At 47.1% G+C, this 20,242-nt stretch overlaps 1 protein-coding gene across 2 annotated transcripts in view; it reads right to left on the bottom strand.

Moving 5' to 3' along the window:
- LOC119969293 overlaps nt 1-20,242 on the bottom strand; it is a 156,901-nt gene that overhangs the window by 4,477 nt on the left and 132,182 nt on the right. For both annotated transcript variants that reach the window (XM_038802724.1, XM_038802723.1), the window contains exons 3-5: nt 12,805-13,276; nt 5,305-5,454; nt 2,845-2,984 (exon numbers count right to left, since the gene is read on the bottom strand). In XM_038802724.1, coding sequence (XP_038658652.1) covers nt 2,845-2,984; nt 5,305-5,454; nt 12,805-13,276 — 762 coding nt within the window. The remainder of the gene's footprint in view (nt 1-2,844; nt 2,985-5,304; nt 5,455-12,804; nt 13,277-20,242) is intronic.

Here is a 20,242-nt window from a genome sequence, read left to right as displayed (position 1 = left end):
ATAGGGCCATAGATAGGTGCTTCCCTAGTCATGAAAGAGACTCTAGTATGGTGTGTTGCCACCCTGGTGCCAGGGTCATGGATGAGTTAGCAGAGGCTGGAACGGGAGGGCAAACAGACAGATGTCATTGCCAACATTAGTACAAATGACATAGGCAGGAAGAGTGATTAAATCTTGCACAGACATTACAGGGAGTTGGGTAGTAAGGTAAAAAGCAGGTCCTCTAAGGTAGTAATTTTAGGATTACTCCCTGTGACATGTGCTACTGAGGTTAGGAGCAGAGAGATACTACAGTTGAATTTCTGGTTAAAGAGCTGGTGTAGGAGGGCGGGCTACAGAGATGTGAATCATTGGGGTGTCTTCCAGGGAAGGTGGGACCCGTATAAGAAGGATGGGTTTCAGCTAAACTGGAGGGACACCTGGGCGGGAGGTTTAAACTAGTATGGCGGGGGGTGGGAACCATAGCATCAGGTCAGAAAAATGTAGAGACTGGGGAAGAGTTTGAGACTAAAATAAATATAGCGACGAGGGAGAGCAGGCAGAGGGAAGTCGCTGATCTTACTGGGTATGGAGTGCGTTTGCTTCAACATAAGAAGTATAACAGGTAAGACGGATGAACTTAGAGCTTGGATTATTGTGGGGAATTATGATATTGTTGCTGTTACGGAGACATGGTTAGAGGAAGGAGGGACAAGACTGGCAGCTTAACATTACAGGATATCAATGTTTTCGACAACACAGAGAGGTTAGCGGAAAGGGTAGGGAAGTTGCATTACAAGTTAGGGAACATATCACAGCTGTGATGAGGGAGGGCGTCTTGGAGGGATCCTGCAGTGAGGGATTATGGGTAGAGCTCACAAATCAGTACGCTGCAATTACAATGCTGGGGTTGTACTATAGGTCTCTCAACAACCAGCGGGATACAGAGGAACAGATATGTAGTCAGATTCTAGAAAAATGTGAAAATAGCAGGGTTGTTGTGGTGGGTGATTTTAATATCCCCATATTGACTGAGACTCCCTTCGTGCCAGAGGTTTGGATGGAGAGCAATTTGTTAGGTGTGTCTAGGAGGGTTTTTTGAAACAGTATGTTGATAGTCCAACAATGGAGGGGGCCTTACTGGACTTAGTATTGGGCAATTAGCCCTGCCAGGTGACCAAAGTTTCAGTAGGGGAACATTTTGGGAATAATTCTGATTAAGTTAAGTACGTTTTTGAATACTCGTGGATAAGGACAAGAGTTGTCTTCGAGTGAGGGTACTAAATTTGGGGAAAGCTAACTACAACAGAATTCGGTAAGAGCTGGAGAATGCAGATTGAGAGTGGCTGTTTGAGGGTAAATCCACATTTGATATGTGGGAGTCTGTCAAAGACCAGTTGATTAGAGTATAGGTTAGGCATGTCCCTGCGAAAATGGAGGTCTGAAATGGCAAGATTAGGGAACCATGGATGACAGGGGAAATTGTGAGACTAGTCAAAAAGAAAAATGAAGCATACATAAGGTCTAGGCAACTAAAAACAGATGAAGCTTTTGAAGAATATAGCGAAAGTAGGAACAAACTCAAATGGGGAGTTAGGAGGGCTAAAAAGCTCATGAAATTTCATTGGCATGCAGAGTCAAGGAAAATCCCAAGGCTTTTTATACATATATAAAGAGCAAAAGGGTAGCTAGGGAAAGAGTAGGCCCACTCAAGGACAAAGGAGGGAAGTTGTGTGGAGTCAGAGGAAGTAGGTGAGATTCTTAATGAATACTTTGATTCAGTATTCACCAAAGGGAGGGACATGATGGATGTTGAGGTTAGGAATTGGTGTGTGAATACTCGAGGATATGTCAGCATAATGAAGGAGGAAGTGTTGAATATCTTAAAATGCATTAAAGTAGACACATTCCCCGGGCCGAATGGGATATAGATAGATAGATAGATAGAACAGTACAGCACAGAACAGGCCCTTCGGCCCTCAATGTTGTGCTGAGCAATGATCACCCTACTCAAACCCACGTATCCACCCTATACCCGTAACCCAACAATCCCCCCCCCCCCCCCAACCTTACTTTTAAGGACACTACGGGCAATTTAGCATGGCCAATCCACCTAACCCTCACATCTTTGGACTGTGGGAGGAAACCGGAGCGCCCGGAGGAAACCCACGCACACACGAGGAGGACGTGCAGACTCCACACAGACAGTGACCCAGCCGGGAACCGAACCTGGGACCCTGGAGCTGTGAAGCATTTATGCTAACCACCATGCTACCGTGCTGCCCCAAATATATATCCCAGAGCTTGTCAAACGCCTTACTAAAGTCCATGTAGATGATGTCCACAGCCTTTCCCTTATCAATTAATTTTGTCACCTCCTCAAAAAGCTCTACCAAGTAGGTAAGACATATATCCCAGATTACTGTGGGAGGCAAGATAAGAAATAGCGGGGGCCTTAACAGATATCTTTGCATCATCTTTGACCACAGGCAAATTCCAGAGGGCTGGAGAATGGCCAATGTTGTCCCTTTGTTTAAGAAGGGAATCAGGGATAATCCAGTAATTCTCGGCTGGTGAGCCTGACATCAGTGGTGGGGAAGCTGTTGGAGAAGAACCTGAGGATCAGGATTTATTCACATTTGAAAGCGAATGGACTTGTTAGGAGTGATAGGCAACATGGCTTTATATGGGGAGGAAGTGTCTGGTCGCAGTTGTCATGAGTGTGGGGTAGGTTTAAATGGGCGTTTCTCGCCCATCGGTATGGTGTGTTCAGAGTTTCAGAGACTATTAAATATGGTGATGGGATTGTCCAAGTACCAGACATCCAGTGACAAATAGACAGGCTGACACTGATCGCTCACTTACCTCTATCCTGAGCAGGACTTTGCTCCCTTCACTGTGACACGCAAGGAAATAGTTTGTTTTGGAAAAATTGAGCACCACAGCCATCCCACAATATGGTTGTAGAATCTTGTTGGATTTGTAATAAAAGATCGTCACCTGAGCTGTGGACGAAATATAAGTGGTCACAATTAATCTTTCAATTCCTGATTTGATCAACTGATCCAGTTCATCTGTAAAATCCCTCTTCTGTTCTTATTTTCACAGTAACTTCATTGCAATGTTAATGTAAGCCTACTTGTGACAATTAAGATTATTATGATATTATTATTAATGACAGGACATTACGTAGGAACATAGGAACTTAGGTTCAGGAGTAGACCAATTTGCCCAGTTGTGGTCCACTTTTCTGTCTGCACCCCCCCCCCCCCCCCCCTTGTCAATCAAATATCTGTCTCACCCAACCTTAAATAAGCTCAATGCCCCAGCCCTCCCCACCCACGATCTTTCTTGACCATAGGGTCACGATTTCAAAGTGAGAGGGGGAAAGTTTAAGGGAAATGTGCGTGGAAAGTTTTTTACGCAGAGGGTGGTGGTGCCTGGAACGCTTTGCCAGCGGAGGTGGTAGAGACAGGCACAATAGTATCATTTAAGATGCATCTGGACAGATATATGAACGGGCGGGGAACAGAGGGAAGTAGATCCTTTGAAAATAGGCAACAGGTTTAGATAAAGGATCTGGATCGGCGCAGGCTGGGAGGCCGAAGGGCCTGTCCCTGAGCTGTAATTTTCTTTGTGCTTTGTTCCTCCAAGCCAGACCTCGCTATTAATTGAGGCAGGGCAGGAAAAGGCCCTTAATGGCCAGCAAGCACAGTAGCATAGTGGTTGGCACTGTGGCTTCACAGCTCCAGGGTCCCAGGTTTGATTCCCCGCTGGGTCACTGCCTGTGCGGAGTCTGCACGTTCTCCCCGTGTCTGTGTTGGTTTCCTCCGGGTGCTCCGGTTTCCTCCCACAGTCCAAAGACGTGCAGGTCAGGTGGATTGGCCATGATAAATTGCCCTTAGTGTCCAAAATGTTAGGATGGGTATTGGATTAGGGGGGGGGATAGGGTGGAAGTGAGAGTTTAAGTGGGTCGGTGCAGACTCGATGGACTGAATGGCCGCCTTCTGCACTGTATGTTCTATGTTAAGTGACCATTAACAGGCCAATTAACGGTCTCAGTTGGGGTGGCTTCCTGTCCGAGGCCTTGCCCACCCCAACGTAAAGTAAAATTCAGCCTCTGCTTCTTTCTGGGGATGAGAATTCCACAGATCAAACACCCTCTGAGAGAAAATACTCATCTCCACCTTCAACATTAGATCCCTTGGTCTCAAACTGGTTCTCGTCTATCCCACAAGGGGAAACATCCTCTCCGTATCTACCCTCTCAAGTCACCTCAAAATCTTAAATGGTTAAATAAGATCACCTCTCATTCTTCTAAATTGCAATGGGTATAGGCCCAATCTGTTCAACCTTTCTTCATAAGATAAGCCCCTCAAACCAGGGTCAGAATTTCATTCTCCTCCACCAGTGCATTCTTACATGGGGGATGGGGGATGGGGGGGGGGGGGGGGGGGGGGGGGGGGGGTGAAGACGTGGGAATGTAAAATTGAAGAAAGGGGCTTCTCACACGGTTCCTTCCCACCCAGACCATACAGTGGGTGGCTGGCAGCTGGCTGAGGCTATAGGCCGTCTCACCACACTGAGGAGCCCAGATAAGTCAGGAGTCAGCTATTTCGCTGGGGCTGTGAATCTGGTCCTGTTGAAGGGTGGGGTGGGGGGGGGGGAGGTTCAAGAAGTCGGGGAAAGACATGAAGAGTGTAAATGTTCAGGACTGGTGCTTCTGCTAGGCCAGGGTGCCTGTGAAGAAGGATCTCCCCCACGACCTTTGACCCACAGCAGCTAATTCCCACATGGCTCCCCCCACCACAGGAAAACTACTGGTGGAGGTTGGACGAGCTTCTTAAGAGGCTATTAATTTGGCACTTCAATTGACCCAAGAGCAGGTAGGCTGCCTTACCTCTCCTATATCCATAACACGTCAGAGAATTTAAGGATGGGCAGGTCGGCAGCCTGGGATATGCTGATACTGAGTATGCATAAATTCGTGGGAGCCGGTAAGCCTGAGGAACATGCTGATTCTGAGTCTACATTGCCTCCTGGTACACTGCACCATCGAGTGGTGAAGGAGGATCAGCTGAAGACAGTATTGGTCACATAATAATAATTCATGTCCCTCTCAGGAACCTGCTGAAGGACATCAGAGTGAGGCCACACACTGAGAGGAGACCTCCTCCTCTCTCTCTCGATCACACCAGGGAGGGTTGGGGGGGTGGGGGGGGGGGGCCTGAGGAGTAATATGGCATAGGAGGCAAGGGAATAAATTAAATCTAATAAGAGCTACATTCAGCAAGAAGGAAGGATCATTCAACCACTCTGACTAACCAGACTCTGGATCCTGATGACTGAGAACAATCCTTTGGTATCTGTTGCCAGGTCGTAGATATTGATCACGCTCATTATGAATTAAGAATGGACAGTCACTGCTCATTACTTTCATTATCATCCCACAGCAACCATTGGGAGACACCCCATCTGTAGAAAGAATCAAGTTAACCATTGTTAATAAAAGGCCTACGATATTTTATGTCCAAGTAACTAAAGATTTCCCGTACCAGCCTCCCCGAACAGGCGCCGGAATGTGGCGACTAGGGGCATTTCACCGTAACTTCAATTGAAGACTACTTGTGACAATAAGCGATTTTCATTTCGTTTTCAGATTTGGGTTCACATTTAGGAGCCACCATATTGCAGTCAAAACTTGTTGTTCTTCATGACACTGCATGTTTAATTAGTCCAATCAATGATTATTCTTTGTCTCCGAATGGTAATGGTGATTTTTGGAGGCTGGGAAATGAACAGAGTAAACATAATTTGCTCTTTCTATCCTTTAATGATTTCCTCTAGTAGTCATCTCAAAGCAGCAGTGATGGTTTTTATTCTAGCCAGGCCAGCATTTTTGACCCATCCCTTATTGCCCTTCCACTGAGCGGTCTCTCGGTCATTGCAGAGGAGAATTAGGAATCAACCACATTGCTGTGGGCCTGGAATCACATGTAGGCTAGATCAGGTAAGGATGGCATATTTTCTTCTCTAAGGGACAAGAATGAACCAGGTGAGTTTTTACAACAGTCGATGATAGTTTCATGAGACTAGTTTGATGTCGCAGATCTATTCCACCAGCTACCGTGGGACATTTGAACCGATATCCCCAGGACATTAGGTTGGACCACTGGATTACTAGACTAGTGACATTCCCACTACACCAGAACCGTCTGCCGCCATCACCTTTTGCTATATATTTATTGTGAGACGCAAAGAGAAAAAGAAGTAGAGGTACCATGCTTTAAGTTTGTAAAAACATAGTGCAGGGTTTATTAATCAATGTTGCACCTACAGGGTAAGATGTGAACTCCGATAAAGACTGCAAAATGCTGAGCTAACGTCACTGCGTATCACATGGCATTTCAGCAGCCAATAGTGTTACTTAAACACGTAACACTCCTCCCCCCCTTACTCCTTCAGTGCCAACAACTTTTGTTTTAAATATTTAAACAACAGATCCAACACGATATTCATTACATTACATCATGGTGTTATTTATACATGAGTGCGGCACGGTGGCACAGTGGTTAGCACTGCCGCCTCATGGCGCCCAGGACTTGGGTTCGATCCCGGCTTTGGGTCACTGTTTGTGTGTAATTTGCACATTCGCCCTGTGTCTGTATGTGTTTCACTCCCACAACCCAAAGATGTGCAGGCTAGGTGGATTGGCCACGATAAATTGCCCCCTTAATTGGAATTTTTAAAAAAAAAATGTATTTATACATATATACGTCAATGAGACAGTCTCTTTGGAGGACATCTGTCTGGTTTCGGTAATACTCAAATGTCAATTCTGTAGCGACAGATTCAGTAATTTCTGCAGTAGTAAATCTCAGTTCCGTCGTATCTCAGTTCTGTCCACACACTCCAATGTGAATATTTCCGGTAAAGTCTCTGTACATTCACTTGGTGAAGCTAATAACTGGTCAGTGTGCCGATGGCAAAGTTGTCCATCGTCTGTTTGAACTGTGTAAGATATTGAACCTGTTTGGCTAGAATGATGGCTGGAGACCCTTTTTCACATGTGGTATAATTTTTAGACAGAACACATTTTCCACGGTTAAAGACTCTACTCTGACCTTTGCTCTCTTCTAACCATTTGTGTTTCATGCTGTCACCTGACAATTTGCAAATGTGTAGCTAGTGTCAGGGGGTTGAATAGAGTTCTCAATTTTCTCTTGAATAGTAGCATTATCGGTGAGCTTTGAGTTGTGGAATGTGCGAAATTTCTATATGACATTAGAAAGTTGTTGACACATCTGAAAATGGATCTCTGGATGCCTTTACTGTGTGTTTGAACGATTGCACAAAATGTTTGGCCAACCTGTTGGTTGCTGGGCGACACAGAATAGATTTAATATGGCGGATACCAATCCCCTTCAACTAATCTTCGAACTCTGTTGCTGTAAATTTTTAAAATTAATTTACGGGATGTGGGCGTCGCTATTTAGGCCACCATTCCTAGTTGTCCTTCAGAAGGTGGTCATGAGTTGCCTTTTTGAACTGCTGCAGTCCTTGAGGTGTAGGTACACCCACTGTGCTGTTAGGGAGGGAGTTCCAGGGTGTTGCTCCAGCGACAGTGAAGGATATATTTCCAAGTCAGGGTCGTGAGTGACTTGGAGGGGAACCTTCAAGTGGCGGGGTTCCCAGAAATTTGCTGCTCATGTCCTTCTATTTGGTGGTGCACGTGGATTTGGAAGGTGCTGTCGAAGGAACCTTGGTGAGTTACTGCTATGCATCTTGTAGATGGTACACAGTGCTGCCAATGTGTGCCGCTGGAAGATTTGAATGATTGTGGAAGGGGGAGCAATCAAGCAGGCTGCTTTGTCCTGTTGAGCTTCTTGAGTGTTGTTGGAGCTGCACTCATCCAGGCAAGTGGGGAGTATTCCACTGCACTCCTGACTTGCGCCTTGTAGATGGTGGACAGGCTTTGGGGGGTCAGGAGGTGAGTTACTCGCCATAGGTTTCCTAGCCTTTGACCTGCCCTAATAGCCACAGTATTAATATGTCTAGTCCAGCTTAGTTTCTGATCAATGGTAAACCCCAGGATGTTGATTGTGCGTGATTCAGCATTGAATATTCAGCATTGAATATCAAGGGGCTGTGGCTAGATGCTCTTTTGTAGGAAATGATCATTACCTGGTACTTGTGTGGCACATTAGCCCAAGCCTGAATATTGTCCAGGTCTTGTTGCATTTGGACAGGGACTGCTTCATTATCTGAGGAGTCGCAAACGGTGCTGAACATTGTGTAGTCATCCTTAAACATCTCCACTTCTGACCTTATGATGGAAGGAAGGTCATTGATGAAGCAGCTGAAGATAGTTGGGCCTAGGACACTCCCCTGAGGAACTCCTGCAGTGATGTCTTGGAGCTGAGATGATTGACCTCCAACCACCAGAACCATCTTTCATTTTGCCAGGTATGACTTCAACCAGTGGAGAGCTTTCCCCCTGACTCCCATTGACTCCAGTTTAGCTAGGGCTCCTTGATGCCATACTCGGTCAAATGCTGCCTCAGATACTGAAACAGTCCATGTCCAAATGCAGTATGAGAATCTGTGTGCCCTCTCGCTCAGCCCCTTTGCCATCCCACAGTGGAAAAGGATGTGTCTATGGCCTCTCCCGTCATGAATCCCATTTCAGCAGGCTTCATTAGATGCCACCGATTTGGGAACGGGCTTGTGCGAACTTGTTGCTACTCCCCATATTGCAGTTGACCTGATTGATGCTGGTTCTGACTATGTTCAGTCACAACTCCCTCTCTGAAAACCACATAAAAGTATATTTTGGATATAATTATTCCCTCATCAAATCGCCCCTACAACTTCTGCTTTCACACTAGCCTCCACATTGCCTTGACTTGCCATTTACTGGGATCATGACCTTGTCAATAGAATAGAACAGAACAGAGCATTGTAGATAGCACAATTGCTTAACAGCTCCAGGGTCCCAGGTTCGATTCCAGCTTGGGTCACTGTCTGTGCGGAGTCTGCACATCCTCCCCGTGTGTGCGTGGGTTTCCTCCAGGTGCTCCGGTTTCCTCCCACAGTCCAAAGATGTGCAGGTTAGGTAGATTGGCCTTGATAAATTGCCCTTAGTTTACAAAATTGCCCTTCGTGTTAGGTGGGGTTACTGGGTTATGAGGATAGGGGTGGAGGTGTTGACCTTGGGTAGGGTGCTCTTTCCAAGAGCCGGTGCAGACTCGATGGGCCGAATGGCCTCCTTCTGCACTGTAAATTCTATGATATACTGTGATATAGAAGGAGGCCAATTGGCCCACTGATTCTGCACCAACTCTCTGAGAGAGCATCCTACCAAGGCCCAATCACCTGCCCTATTCCCATAACTCCGCCTAACCCTTGGACACTAGGGGGGCAATTGAGAATGATCAATCCACCTGCACATCTTTGAACTGCTTTTTGACTAAACAATATCACTTGCTCATTCTTGAACCCATTCTCAAATATACTGGCAGTGTCCTTGATCTTTCCCACACTTCCCCATTTTTGAGTTTATAACTTGCCACATTGATTTCTAGACATCCAGTTTAAAATTTTGTATGGGCAATCTTTCTGTCGCTTTTCTAAAATGCTACATACAACGTACAGCGCAGAAATGGACCATTTGGCCCATCGAGTCCATGTCGCCATTTATGCTGCACTCCCATCTTTCCTTTCCAAATTTATCATCATAACCCTGTACTCGCTTCTCCCTCATATGTTTGTCAAGCTACCCCTTAAATGCATCTGTACTATTCACGTCAGCCATTCCCAGTGGGAGCGAGTTCCACATTCTCAATGAGTAAAGAGGTTTCTTCTGAATTCCCCATGGGATTTCTTGGTGTGCGTCTTTCTCAAAGTTTCAGTTGCTAGTTGCAGCCTTCCTTTATGTTTTCCACTCAGTCAGGACTCCCTGTGATATTGACAAGCATTCAGTGAGAAAATCGATTGAATGGTCGAGGTGGTGAACTCTGAATTCTAACTGAGGTGATGGAATGATGAGTGATGTGGAGAAGGGATGGCTGAGCTGCATTGTCATTGGACTAGCAATCCAGTGGCCTGGCCAGTGAGTAGGAAAGATGGCTGACATTGTGCCATGAGGCATGCTGGTAAAAGAGGACAATGGCTAACATTAAAGAGGCTAACAGAGAAAACTGTAGCTCTCTGCAGAATGAATTCTGTGAGAATGGTCAGAACGACAGCTTTCGACTGGACATTTTGTTGATAACACTTTGTTTTGGAACAGCGAAAGCAAGGCTCTCTTGGGAGCGAATGAGGCCTGTGTGCTACAGGATCATTTATATGAATGAATTGTAAACTAAGAACTAAAACATTATAAAACAGCAGGAACTTCCAAGATTCAGCAGCAATTACCCTCGGATCAATATTCGCAAGAAAAGACCCTGCGTTTAGAACCCACAGCGCATACACTCCAGAGCGAGCCTGGCCAACCTCCCTCGATTGGGTAGTGTTTTTAGTTCAAGCTGTGAGTCTTGAAACTTATGTAACAGTTTAAATAAGTTAACTGAGTTCAATCAAAAGCTGTATTGAAGCAAAGGCTTGTTTTGAGTACTGATTAGATTGTTTCTTCCTTGATGCCAGCAGAGGGCAGCAACAATGGGTTTAAATCCCACCCCTCCAGCTGCTAGAATTTAAAATTCAATGAATAAAATCAGTAATATCAAGCTAGTCTCAGTAATGGTGACCATGAAATTATCATCGATTGTCATAAAAATCCACCTGCTTCATTATTGTCCTTCAGGTAACAGGGTCTTGCAGTCCTTATAAGAAAATCTTACATCCCTGTATGGACAGAGTAAGTTGGGAGATACGGGGTGCGATTCTCCCAAAGGGAGACAAAGTGCCGACGCTGGAGTGAAAACCGGAGTGTTCACTCCAGCGCGGAGGCTGCTCCTCGCCCCCTATTCTCCCACCCCCAGGGGGCTAGGAGCGGCGGCACGTCAATCTCGCGGGCCAGGCCTTGGCGCCCGCGTCAAAGCGGCGCCGTCTGAATGATGCGGCCGGCGGCGCCTAAATGACGTCACCCACGCATGTGTAGGTTGGCCGGCGCCAACCTGCGCATACGCGGTTGCCGTCTTCCCCTCCGCCGCCCCGCAAGACATGGAGGATTGATCTTGCGGGGCGGCGGAGGGAAAAGAGTGCGTCTTTCAGAGACGCCGGCCCGACGATCGGTGGGCACCGATCACGGGTCAGACCCTCCTGAGCACTCCCCTGGTGCTCGATCTTCCCTCCACCCCCCCACAGGCCCCACACGCAGCGGTCACATGCTGTTCACGCCGGCAGCGACCAGGTGTGGTTGGCGCCAGCGTGAACCGGTCGAATTAGTCAGGCCGCTCGGCCCATCCACTTGGACCGGAGCGGCGATTCTCCGAGCAGCCTGTCGCAAAACGCGACACGCCATTTGGGGGGGGGGGGGGGGGGGAGAATCGCATTCGGGTGCCAGGGCGGCGTGGCATGAATCGCCCGGCACTCCAGCGATTCTCCCACCCGACGTGGGGGTCGGAGAATCACGCCCACGGTTCCCACTTGTGAAAGGATCGAGAATGAAAAGGAACAGATTTAATGTGATTGGCAAACGAGGAAGTGAAAGTGATTGAAGAAATACATTTTTGACACAGCAAGCTATTAAGCTCTGGATTTCTCTGACAGAGAGTGTGCAGGTGGCAGGTTCAACTGAAGCATTCCAAAGGGAACCAGACTGATATCTCGAAAGGAGGAATAGGGAGAAGGTGGGAAGAATGGCATTGATGAATTGCTCATTCAGAGAGCTGGTGCAGACACGATGGGCCTAATGGCGCTAAATTCAGCACTGTAACAATTCCGCAATCTTTACCTGGACTGACTACAATATGACTCCAGACCCACAGCAATATGGTTGACTCTTTACTTTACCTTGAACTGAGTAGTTTTCTGGACCATTTCAGAGGGCAGTTAAGTCAAGGCACCACAGTCCCAGATGACCATAGGCTGCTTTCCCCTTTGAGGAGGAGAGGTGACAGGTGGTGTTTTAAACTGAGGATCACCACTCATCAGGCGGGAGGCAAGGTTGAGAAGGCAGGGCCTTCAGAAATTTTCTTTTTGTTTTTTTTTTAATTTTTAGGGTACCCAATTCATTTCTTTCCAATTTTAGAGGACAATTTAGCTGGTCAATCCACCTAACCCTGCACAACTTTGGGTTGTGGGGGCGAAACCCACGCAAACACGGGAGAATGTGCAAACTCCACACGGTCAGTGATCCAGAGCCGGGATCGAACCTGGGACCTCGACGCCGTGAGGCAGCAGGGCTAACCACTGTGCCACCGTGCTGCCTGGGCCTTCAGGAATAAGCTCAGCCAGTGCGGGGATTGAACCTGCGCTGTTGGCCTCGCTCTGTATCATGAACCAGCTGCCCAGCCAACTGAGCTAAACCAGGTAAGTAGGGTCAGGTAAATGGGTAGTTAAGGATGGGTGACAAATGTTGGTCTTGCGAGCGACGTCCATATCCCATGAAAGAATAAATCAAATTGGACTTTTCCAGTCTTGGATTCCGCAATACTTTTTAAATCAGAAAGTGAATTTCTCACTGTTGTGAATTATTAATATTAACTATTAAAGTCTGCAATCAATTTTCCATCAGTCACACAGTATTATTAGAACAGAAGACTCAATGGTACTCCTAGTCTCGCAACTGATGGATGGGGATTTCATCAGGTACGGTATTGTTAGCAACCCTAAAACCAATGGATTATATAAGATGTTAATTGTGAAGAAATCACTAACCTTCCAAATAACACAGCTCCGATTTGGCCCCTGAGCTCATGTTAATGATGTGTACATCACAATCCTTCTTTTTACACACAGCGCATGCTATTCCGGAGGACAATTTGGGGCCACGCCCTCGCAGCACGGAGACTGAAACCTGGTTCAGTGCCACCAACAATCCACACGCCCTCGTGCTGCCACATGTGTTCCCTCCATTTTCCACTCCAGCATTGGCAGTGGCGTGGCTGGTCAGGGGCTTGCTGAAAGTTCCTGGGCCGGCATGTTCCCTGTCCCCGATTTCTTCTGGCAGTGTTGTGACATTGCTGTCAGACATGGCTGGCCTCTCCCGGCCCTCAGAGACTTGACATGCCCGCATCATCTCCAAGCTGAAGTCCAGCTTCACATTTTTCTTGTCATATGGCCGATAGACAGCCTCGCTGGGCTCCTCTGAGAGATGGAATTCTGTTCCGGGCTCGGGCCGATGAAGAGTCTGTATTTACCAAAACAAGGTTTACTGTTTAATAGGGTATTTTTGTCAGTAAATGTGTGCGGGTGGCAAAAAACATTCCTGTTTCTTTCTCCAGTCTCTCTCTCGGCTTATTGGGTAACTTCAGCAACCTTACTCTCAGCAGTCGGTCATTTTAACGAGCTTGTAAGCTGAGAGTGTAAGGTTGCTGAAGCTACCCAATAAGCCAACAGAGAGACTGTAGAAAGAAACAGGAATGTTTTTGGCCATCACTGACCCATTCACGTTTCAGCTTTAGCTCACTGCCTGGGCTCAGGACATTCAGCGAGTTTTGAAAATCAGCCTTTCACCATTATTATGGGCCCTGACCAAACTCCAACATTTGCTGGGATACCAGACAAAAACCTCAATATTTTATTTAATTTGTAAGACTTTAAGGAAAGGATACTTTGCTCCCGGAGTGATTTCACACACAAATAGGGATATGGTATATTTTTAAAAATGTTATTATTAACACAGTATTAAACTAATTTTAACATCATAGAGAAAATAGCTTACACTTATCAGTTAAACAATGCTTAACAATAAAATGAAACACTTTAACTCCTAACAGCTATCTTTTTGAAAAATCTTCAATCAAGCAAAACCCATCTCAGGTCACAATCCACTTTTAAATAAAGTTAGCCAACCCAGGAATACTTTCTGTACAGAGATGTCGTGGAGAAACGGCTTTGAGAGAGAGAGAGATCCTTCAGGAAACAGTCTGTAGGTTCTTGCCTGTGTCAAACTAATGTTTTTCCCTGTATTTGGCAAACAGCCCGTGTTCTGTTTACAACAAAATCTAAAACTGAAACTCAACACCTCAGTGCTTCAGCCCTTGCTCCTCCATGAACTACATTATCTTGATCCCACTAACTGGGTTATGACCATCTTACTAAGGCTAACCATAACCTCTAAATGACCTAAACCCTGAGGAACCTTCTTTCCATCAACAAAATTCCATTAGACCTATTTAGATAAATTCTATACATGATTGGAATGAGTGATGATCTTCCTCTTATGTTGCTTTAATTCTCACTTCTATAGCCACATTTTTTTCATTTCATTTCAGAGTGTCTGCCTGGCTTTTAACCCAGAATTTGTTACAAGTTCACTGTAGTAGATGCATACACACACTAACCCAGGCTTTTAATCATTATTGCACCAGATACGCATAACACATGGTATCTGATATTCTAATATTCATCACATCATATATCTTCGTGTCTCTTCCATTCCCAACATCAAAACGCAATACCCCGAGTACCTCAAGCATAAGATTTGAAAACACATTTCAACAAGCACAGCTTGTAAAGTTGTATCACGTCACATTTCATTTTTCCTCCATCCATCCCATCTAATTCCCCTGGCTCAGAGGGATTGTCCACTCTCTAAACCAACACCACCCCACCCCCCCCATAACTCCACCCCTCAAGTCCCAATTCTATTCCCTGGATCCCTGATTTGCATTCAAGAAATAAGCTGCTGAAAGAGAATTTACAATGGATATCATTTTTCAAACATCCATTCAAAAGTGGGAGAGAAACCTCCTCATCCAAATGTGTCTCAGGTCTTTGTTAGGCGGAAACAGTGAGAGAACCTGTTTCAGTTTCAGCAGCTGTATGGGCCTCACAATCACTGTGTGGACCTCACAATCCTCTCCCTACCTCTGTAATCTCCTCCGACACAACAACCCTCCGGGATATGTAGGCTTCTCTAATTCTGGCCTCCTGAGCATCCCCAATTTTAATCGCTCCACTATTGGTTGCCCCATCTTCAGTTGCTTCAGCACTAAGTTCTGGAATACTCTCCCCAAATCTCTCCGCCTTACTCTCCCCATTAAAGATGCTCCTGACCATTTCTGACCATTTGACCCACTACCACCTTAAGTGGTTCAGTGTCAAATTTTGTTTCTTAATGTTCATGTGAAGTGCCTTGGGAGATTTGATTACTCTAAAGGTGCTATGTAAAGACAGGTTTCTGTTAATAGTGTTTGTAATATGATTTTAAAGAGTAAAATGGATGGCATAGCATGATAGGAGCATGGTAGTGAGATGGAGGGCTCTGTGTATTATTATGTAAGTCTGTTTGCACAGAGCTGTGCTGTTTAGCACAGGGCTAAATCGCTGGGTTTGAAAGCAGACCAAGGCAGGCCAGCAGCATGGTTCAATTCCTGTACCAGCTTCCCCAAACAGGTGCCGGGATGTGGCGACTAGGGGCTTTTCACAGTAATTTCATTTGAAGCCTAATTGTGACAATAAGCGGTTTTCATTTCATTTGCTCTTGATGGTCTCACATGGGAGACTTATAAAGGAGACTTATACATGGGGCTTTGATAAGATGGATTCAAAATTGGTTTAGTTGGAGTAGTCGGAAGGTGATGACAGACGGCTGCTCTAGTGACTGGAAGCCAGTATCCAGTGGCATACCACAGGGATCAGTGTTGAGTCCACTAATATTCTTCACTTATATAAGCGACATAGATGACTATGTCGAGGGTAGGGGCAGTAAGTTTGCGGATGACATTAAGATTGGCCGGGTGGTTAACAGTGAGGCTGAGTGTCTTGAGTTACAGGAAGATATAGACGGGATGGACAAATGGGCAGAAAATTGACAGATTTTCCTTGAAAAGTGTACAGTGATACACTTTGGAACTAGTAATTTGATGAGGAAATAGTCAATGAATGGCATGGCACTAGGTATTTCCAAGGACCAAAGGAACCTTGGCATGTTTGTCCATAGGTCACTGAAGGCTGAAAGGCAGGTTAATAGGGTTGTGAAAAAGGCATATGGGAGAATTGCCTCTATCAATCGAGACATAGGTTACAAAAGTAGGGAGGTCATGTTGGAGTTGTATGGAACTTTTGTGAGGTCACAGCTGGAGTGCTGTGTGTAGTTTGCAATAAATTGGCTAAATCCTTGTCTGTTTGTATTTCTCTTTTTAATCCCTGTCCCTGAAACATTGCAGATTTTAAACTTTTAAATTCAAACTTTGATCAAACTGAAAACACCCCTGGTCTAATGTACTGGCCCAGGTATCTCCTTGAATACTCTGTGGCATAGCCCTGTAATGTCATTTTGATGGACTTGGAAAGCAGCCAATTGGTGCCTCTGAAATACTGGGATATCTGTTCTTGTTTGGGATTCTTGTTTGGGATTGGTTGAGCTTGTCAGAGAGTTTCTGGAAGATTCTGAAACAGCAGGCAAGCTCCATTTTGTCTGAGGTCTATGCAGACTTGGAAACCTGCATTCAGCAAAACCCTTGCTCTCTATCAGCTTTTGGCCTGCTTCCAGCCAGCGCGGGGAAGTAACTTGTGACTTAAATGTCTTGAGCCAGGTCGGTGAAAGTGCGAAACTCTGTTTGCAAAGCCTGGCGATTTAAATGGTTCCACCTAGTGTGTGAAAGTGATCAATGAGAGGAGCTGTGGGCAAGAAGGCATTTTTATCCTGATTAAGAAATGTGAAGCCAGTGCTCCACATTCTCTCTCCGCTGCTGGATTCTTCTTGAGGGTTCAAAACAAGGAGTGGGGATGTATAAAAGCCCACTTAAAACCCTCATGCTGAGAACTGTAGTTTCAACTCAGTGAGGCCAATAGCCCACCTGGTGGACGAAGGGGGACCATCAATGCATGACTGAGATCAGTCAAGTGGAAGTGACTCCTCAAAGAGAATTCTATAGCCTGCCAGTTCTAATTGAAGTCAGACATGAGAAGATCCCAAACAACCAATGATTGCATCACTTTGCATCCGTGGAAGATCGCTGGATACAAAGACCGCTACCTCAGCAGGGAAGAACCATCTCAGGCCCTTTTAATCCCTGTTATTTTTAATCCTTTCGCTACCCCCATCATGGGCGGGATTCTCCTTTCTGGGGACTAAGACCCAACGCCAGCAGGAGTACTGGCGCCAACCACTCCGGCGTCAACAGCCCCTGAAAGTGTGGAATTCTCTGCACTTCCGGGGGCTAGGTGGACGCCGGAGGGGTTGGCGCACTCCAACAGGCACCGAAGGCATGGCATGATTATGCGCATGCGCGGAACCGCCGGTGTGGTTCTGCACATGTGCAGACCGGCCGGTGTCTTCTGGCGCAGGCGTGAGGGGTGCCCTTCTCCACGCTGGCCATGGCGGAGCCTTACAGTAGCTGGCGCGGAAGGAAGGAGTGCCCCCACGGCACAGGCCCGGCCACAGATCAGTGGGCCCGATCGTGGGCCCGGCCACTGTGGGGGCCCCCGCCAGCCCCCCCCCCCCCCATTGTCGGATTTCCCCCCCGCGGACCGCCCCAGCTGACTTACCTGCGAGGTTCCGCCGTGTGGGACCATGCCTCGCCCACGCTGGCGGGACTGGCAAAAAACGGATGGCCGCTCGGCCTGTCGGGGCCCGGAGAAATGTTGGGGGGTGGGGCGCTGCCATTGGCCCCCGACTGGCGTGGTATGAACCCCGCTCCCGCATGAAAACCGGCGCCGGAGAATACGACAGCTGGCATTGGGGCGGTGGGGCGGGATTCACGCCGCACCCGGGGATTCTCCGACCCGGCGGGGGGGTCGGAGAATCTCGCTGCATATCTTTGTCTTGTGTGTGTCTGGGTGTAGGGTGGGACAGGGTTTGGGGAATAGTTAGATTAGCAGACCATTCTCCAAAGATGTGCAGGTTAGATGGATTGGCCATGCTAAATTGCCCTTAGTTTCCAAAAAAGGTTAGGTGGGGTTATTGGGTTACAGGTGTAGGGTGGAAGTGTGGGCTTAAGTAGAGTGCTCTTTCCAAGGGCCGGTGCAGACTCGATGGGCCAAATGGCCTCCTTCTGCCCTGTAATTTCTATGATTCTATGATTGTTCTGTTCTTACCGGTATATGTTCATCTTTTTCTTTATTATAAATAAACAATTTTTAATGTTTTACTTATAAATCTGCTGCCTGTAACTCATTGGAACAGTCAAGTGTTAAAGATCTCAGGAAAATACCCAAATTATTGATTAATTCACCTGTGTTCGAACTCTGGGGTCTGTGGGGCTGGAATTAACCGTGCACTTGCCAGGGTATCATAACAAATTCTGGTCGCCATAATATAGGAAGGATGTGATTGCATTGGAGTGGGTGTAGAGGAGATTCATCAGGATGTTGCCTTCGCTGGAACATTTAAGTTATGAAGAGTGGTTGGGTCAGGATGGGTTTTTTTTCATTGGAGCAGAGAAGACTGAGGGACAACCTGATTGAGGTTTACAAGATTATGAGGGGCATGGACAGGGTTAATAGAGAACAGCCATTCCCCAAAGAGGACACAAATTCAAGGTGAGGGGCAGGAGGTTTAGGAGGAATGTGAGGAAAATCTTTTTACCCAGAAGGTGGTGCACTGCCTGGGGGTGCGTGGAGGCCGGTTGCCTCACATCCTTTAAATAGTACTGAGATGAGCACTTGGCACGTCATAATATTCAAGGCTATGGGCAAAGTGCTGGGAAGTGGGATGAGGTAGGTAGGTCAGGTGTTTTTCATGCATTGGTGCAGACTTGATGGGCCAAAGGGAATTTGCACTGTGTATTTCTGTGATGTTCAGGGTGCTTGATTAGTTCAGCCTGGTTGTGGACTCAAAAAAAAGTAAACAACCTGTAGAAAGTGCTGGAAGCCTGAGCTAGAAGCATGTAGCAGACATTTTAAAATAGTGAAGAAAACATGTTACACACATGAGATGTAAAATATGCAATTGTGGCAAACAAATGGTGGGAACAGGACACACCCTAATTACCATTTCCACATGCATTAAAAGAAGCCAGGAAACAGGGCATGAATTAATGTCTTCTTCAGTACAATAAAACTTGCAACTGTGTAACACCTTTAACTTGGTAAACCCATCATTGAAACTTCAGATAAGCATTGATTAACACATTTGCACTGAGTCAAAAAAAGATAATGGGCGGGATTCTCTCAGACCGGGGCCGTGCCGGAGGATCCCCGTGACAGGCGTGAATCGCACCACGACGCCCCGACGCCGGCACGCGATTCTCCGCTCTATGCGGCCGGCCCACCGATTCTCGGTCAAGGATGGACCGAGCGGCCGTCGTAAAAACGGCGAGTCCTGCCTCCGCCGTCCACGCCTGCTCTCAGCCGGTGGTAACTTGCCATGGAAGGTTCGGGAGTGGACTGTGGGGGGGGGGGGGGGTGGGGGGTCCAAACCCGGCAGGGTCCGCCGATGTGGCCTGGCCCACGATCAGCGGGTCAGCCTCTCTGGCTGGGGGCCTCATTTCATCCGTGCCGCCCCTGTAGTCCTGCACCATGTTGCGTCGGGGCCAGCGCGTTGAAGGAAGCCATTGCACATGCACGCGTTGGCGCCGGTGTCACTGTGCATGCACGCGTTGGCGCCGGTGTCACTGTGCATGCACGCGTTGGCACCAGTGTCACTGTGCATGCACGCGTTGGCGCCGGTGTCACTGTGCATGCACGCGTTGGCGCCGGTGCCACTGCGCATGCGCGGATCCCACGGCGCTCAGTTCACGCCAGGATCAGCAGCTGGAGCTGCGTGAACCGTTCCAGTGCCGTGCAGCCCCCCCTGTAGGGGCCAGAATTGCTGATCCTGAGACCGTGTTGACACCGTCAAGGAACGCGACGGCGTTTCCGACGGCGTCAACACTTAGCCTCAGGATCACAGAATCCTGCCCTATGTTAGGATAGATAGCAAAAAACTTAGTGAAGTGGTATGTTTTAGAGAACGTTGCAATGGAGAATAGTGAATCAGAAAAATTCCAGAGGTAAGGGCCTTGTCAGCTGAAAGCACAGCCTCTAATTGGCATAGCGATGACAATTTGGGAAAGGGCCAGAATTGGATGAGTTCAGGTACCAGTTGAGATTTTGGAACAGCTGAGGTTTACGGAGGGTGTGGTTGGGAGGTTGGCCAACAAAGCCAATTTTCAAGTTTGGATCTAATAAGGATGCGGACGAGGGTTTCAGCAGCAGCTGAGCTGAG

Source organism: Scyliorhinus canicula, chromosome 7 (assembly GCF_902713615.1).
Source record: "Scyliorhinus canicula chromosome 7, sScyCan1.1, whole genome shotgun sequence".
Taxonomy (NCBI): domain Eukaryota; kingdom Metazoa; phylum Chordata; class Chondrichthyes; order Carcharhiniformes; family Scyliorhinidae; genus Scyliorhinus; species Scyliorhinus canicula.
The sequence above is the reverse complement of the archived record's forward strand: the minus strand, read 5'-3'. Positions and strand labels throughout refer to the sequence as shown.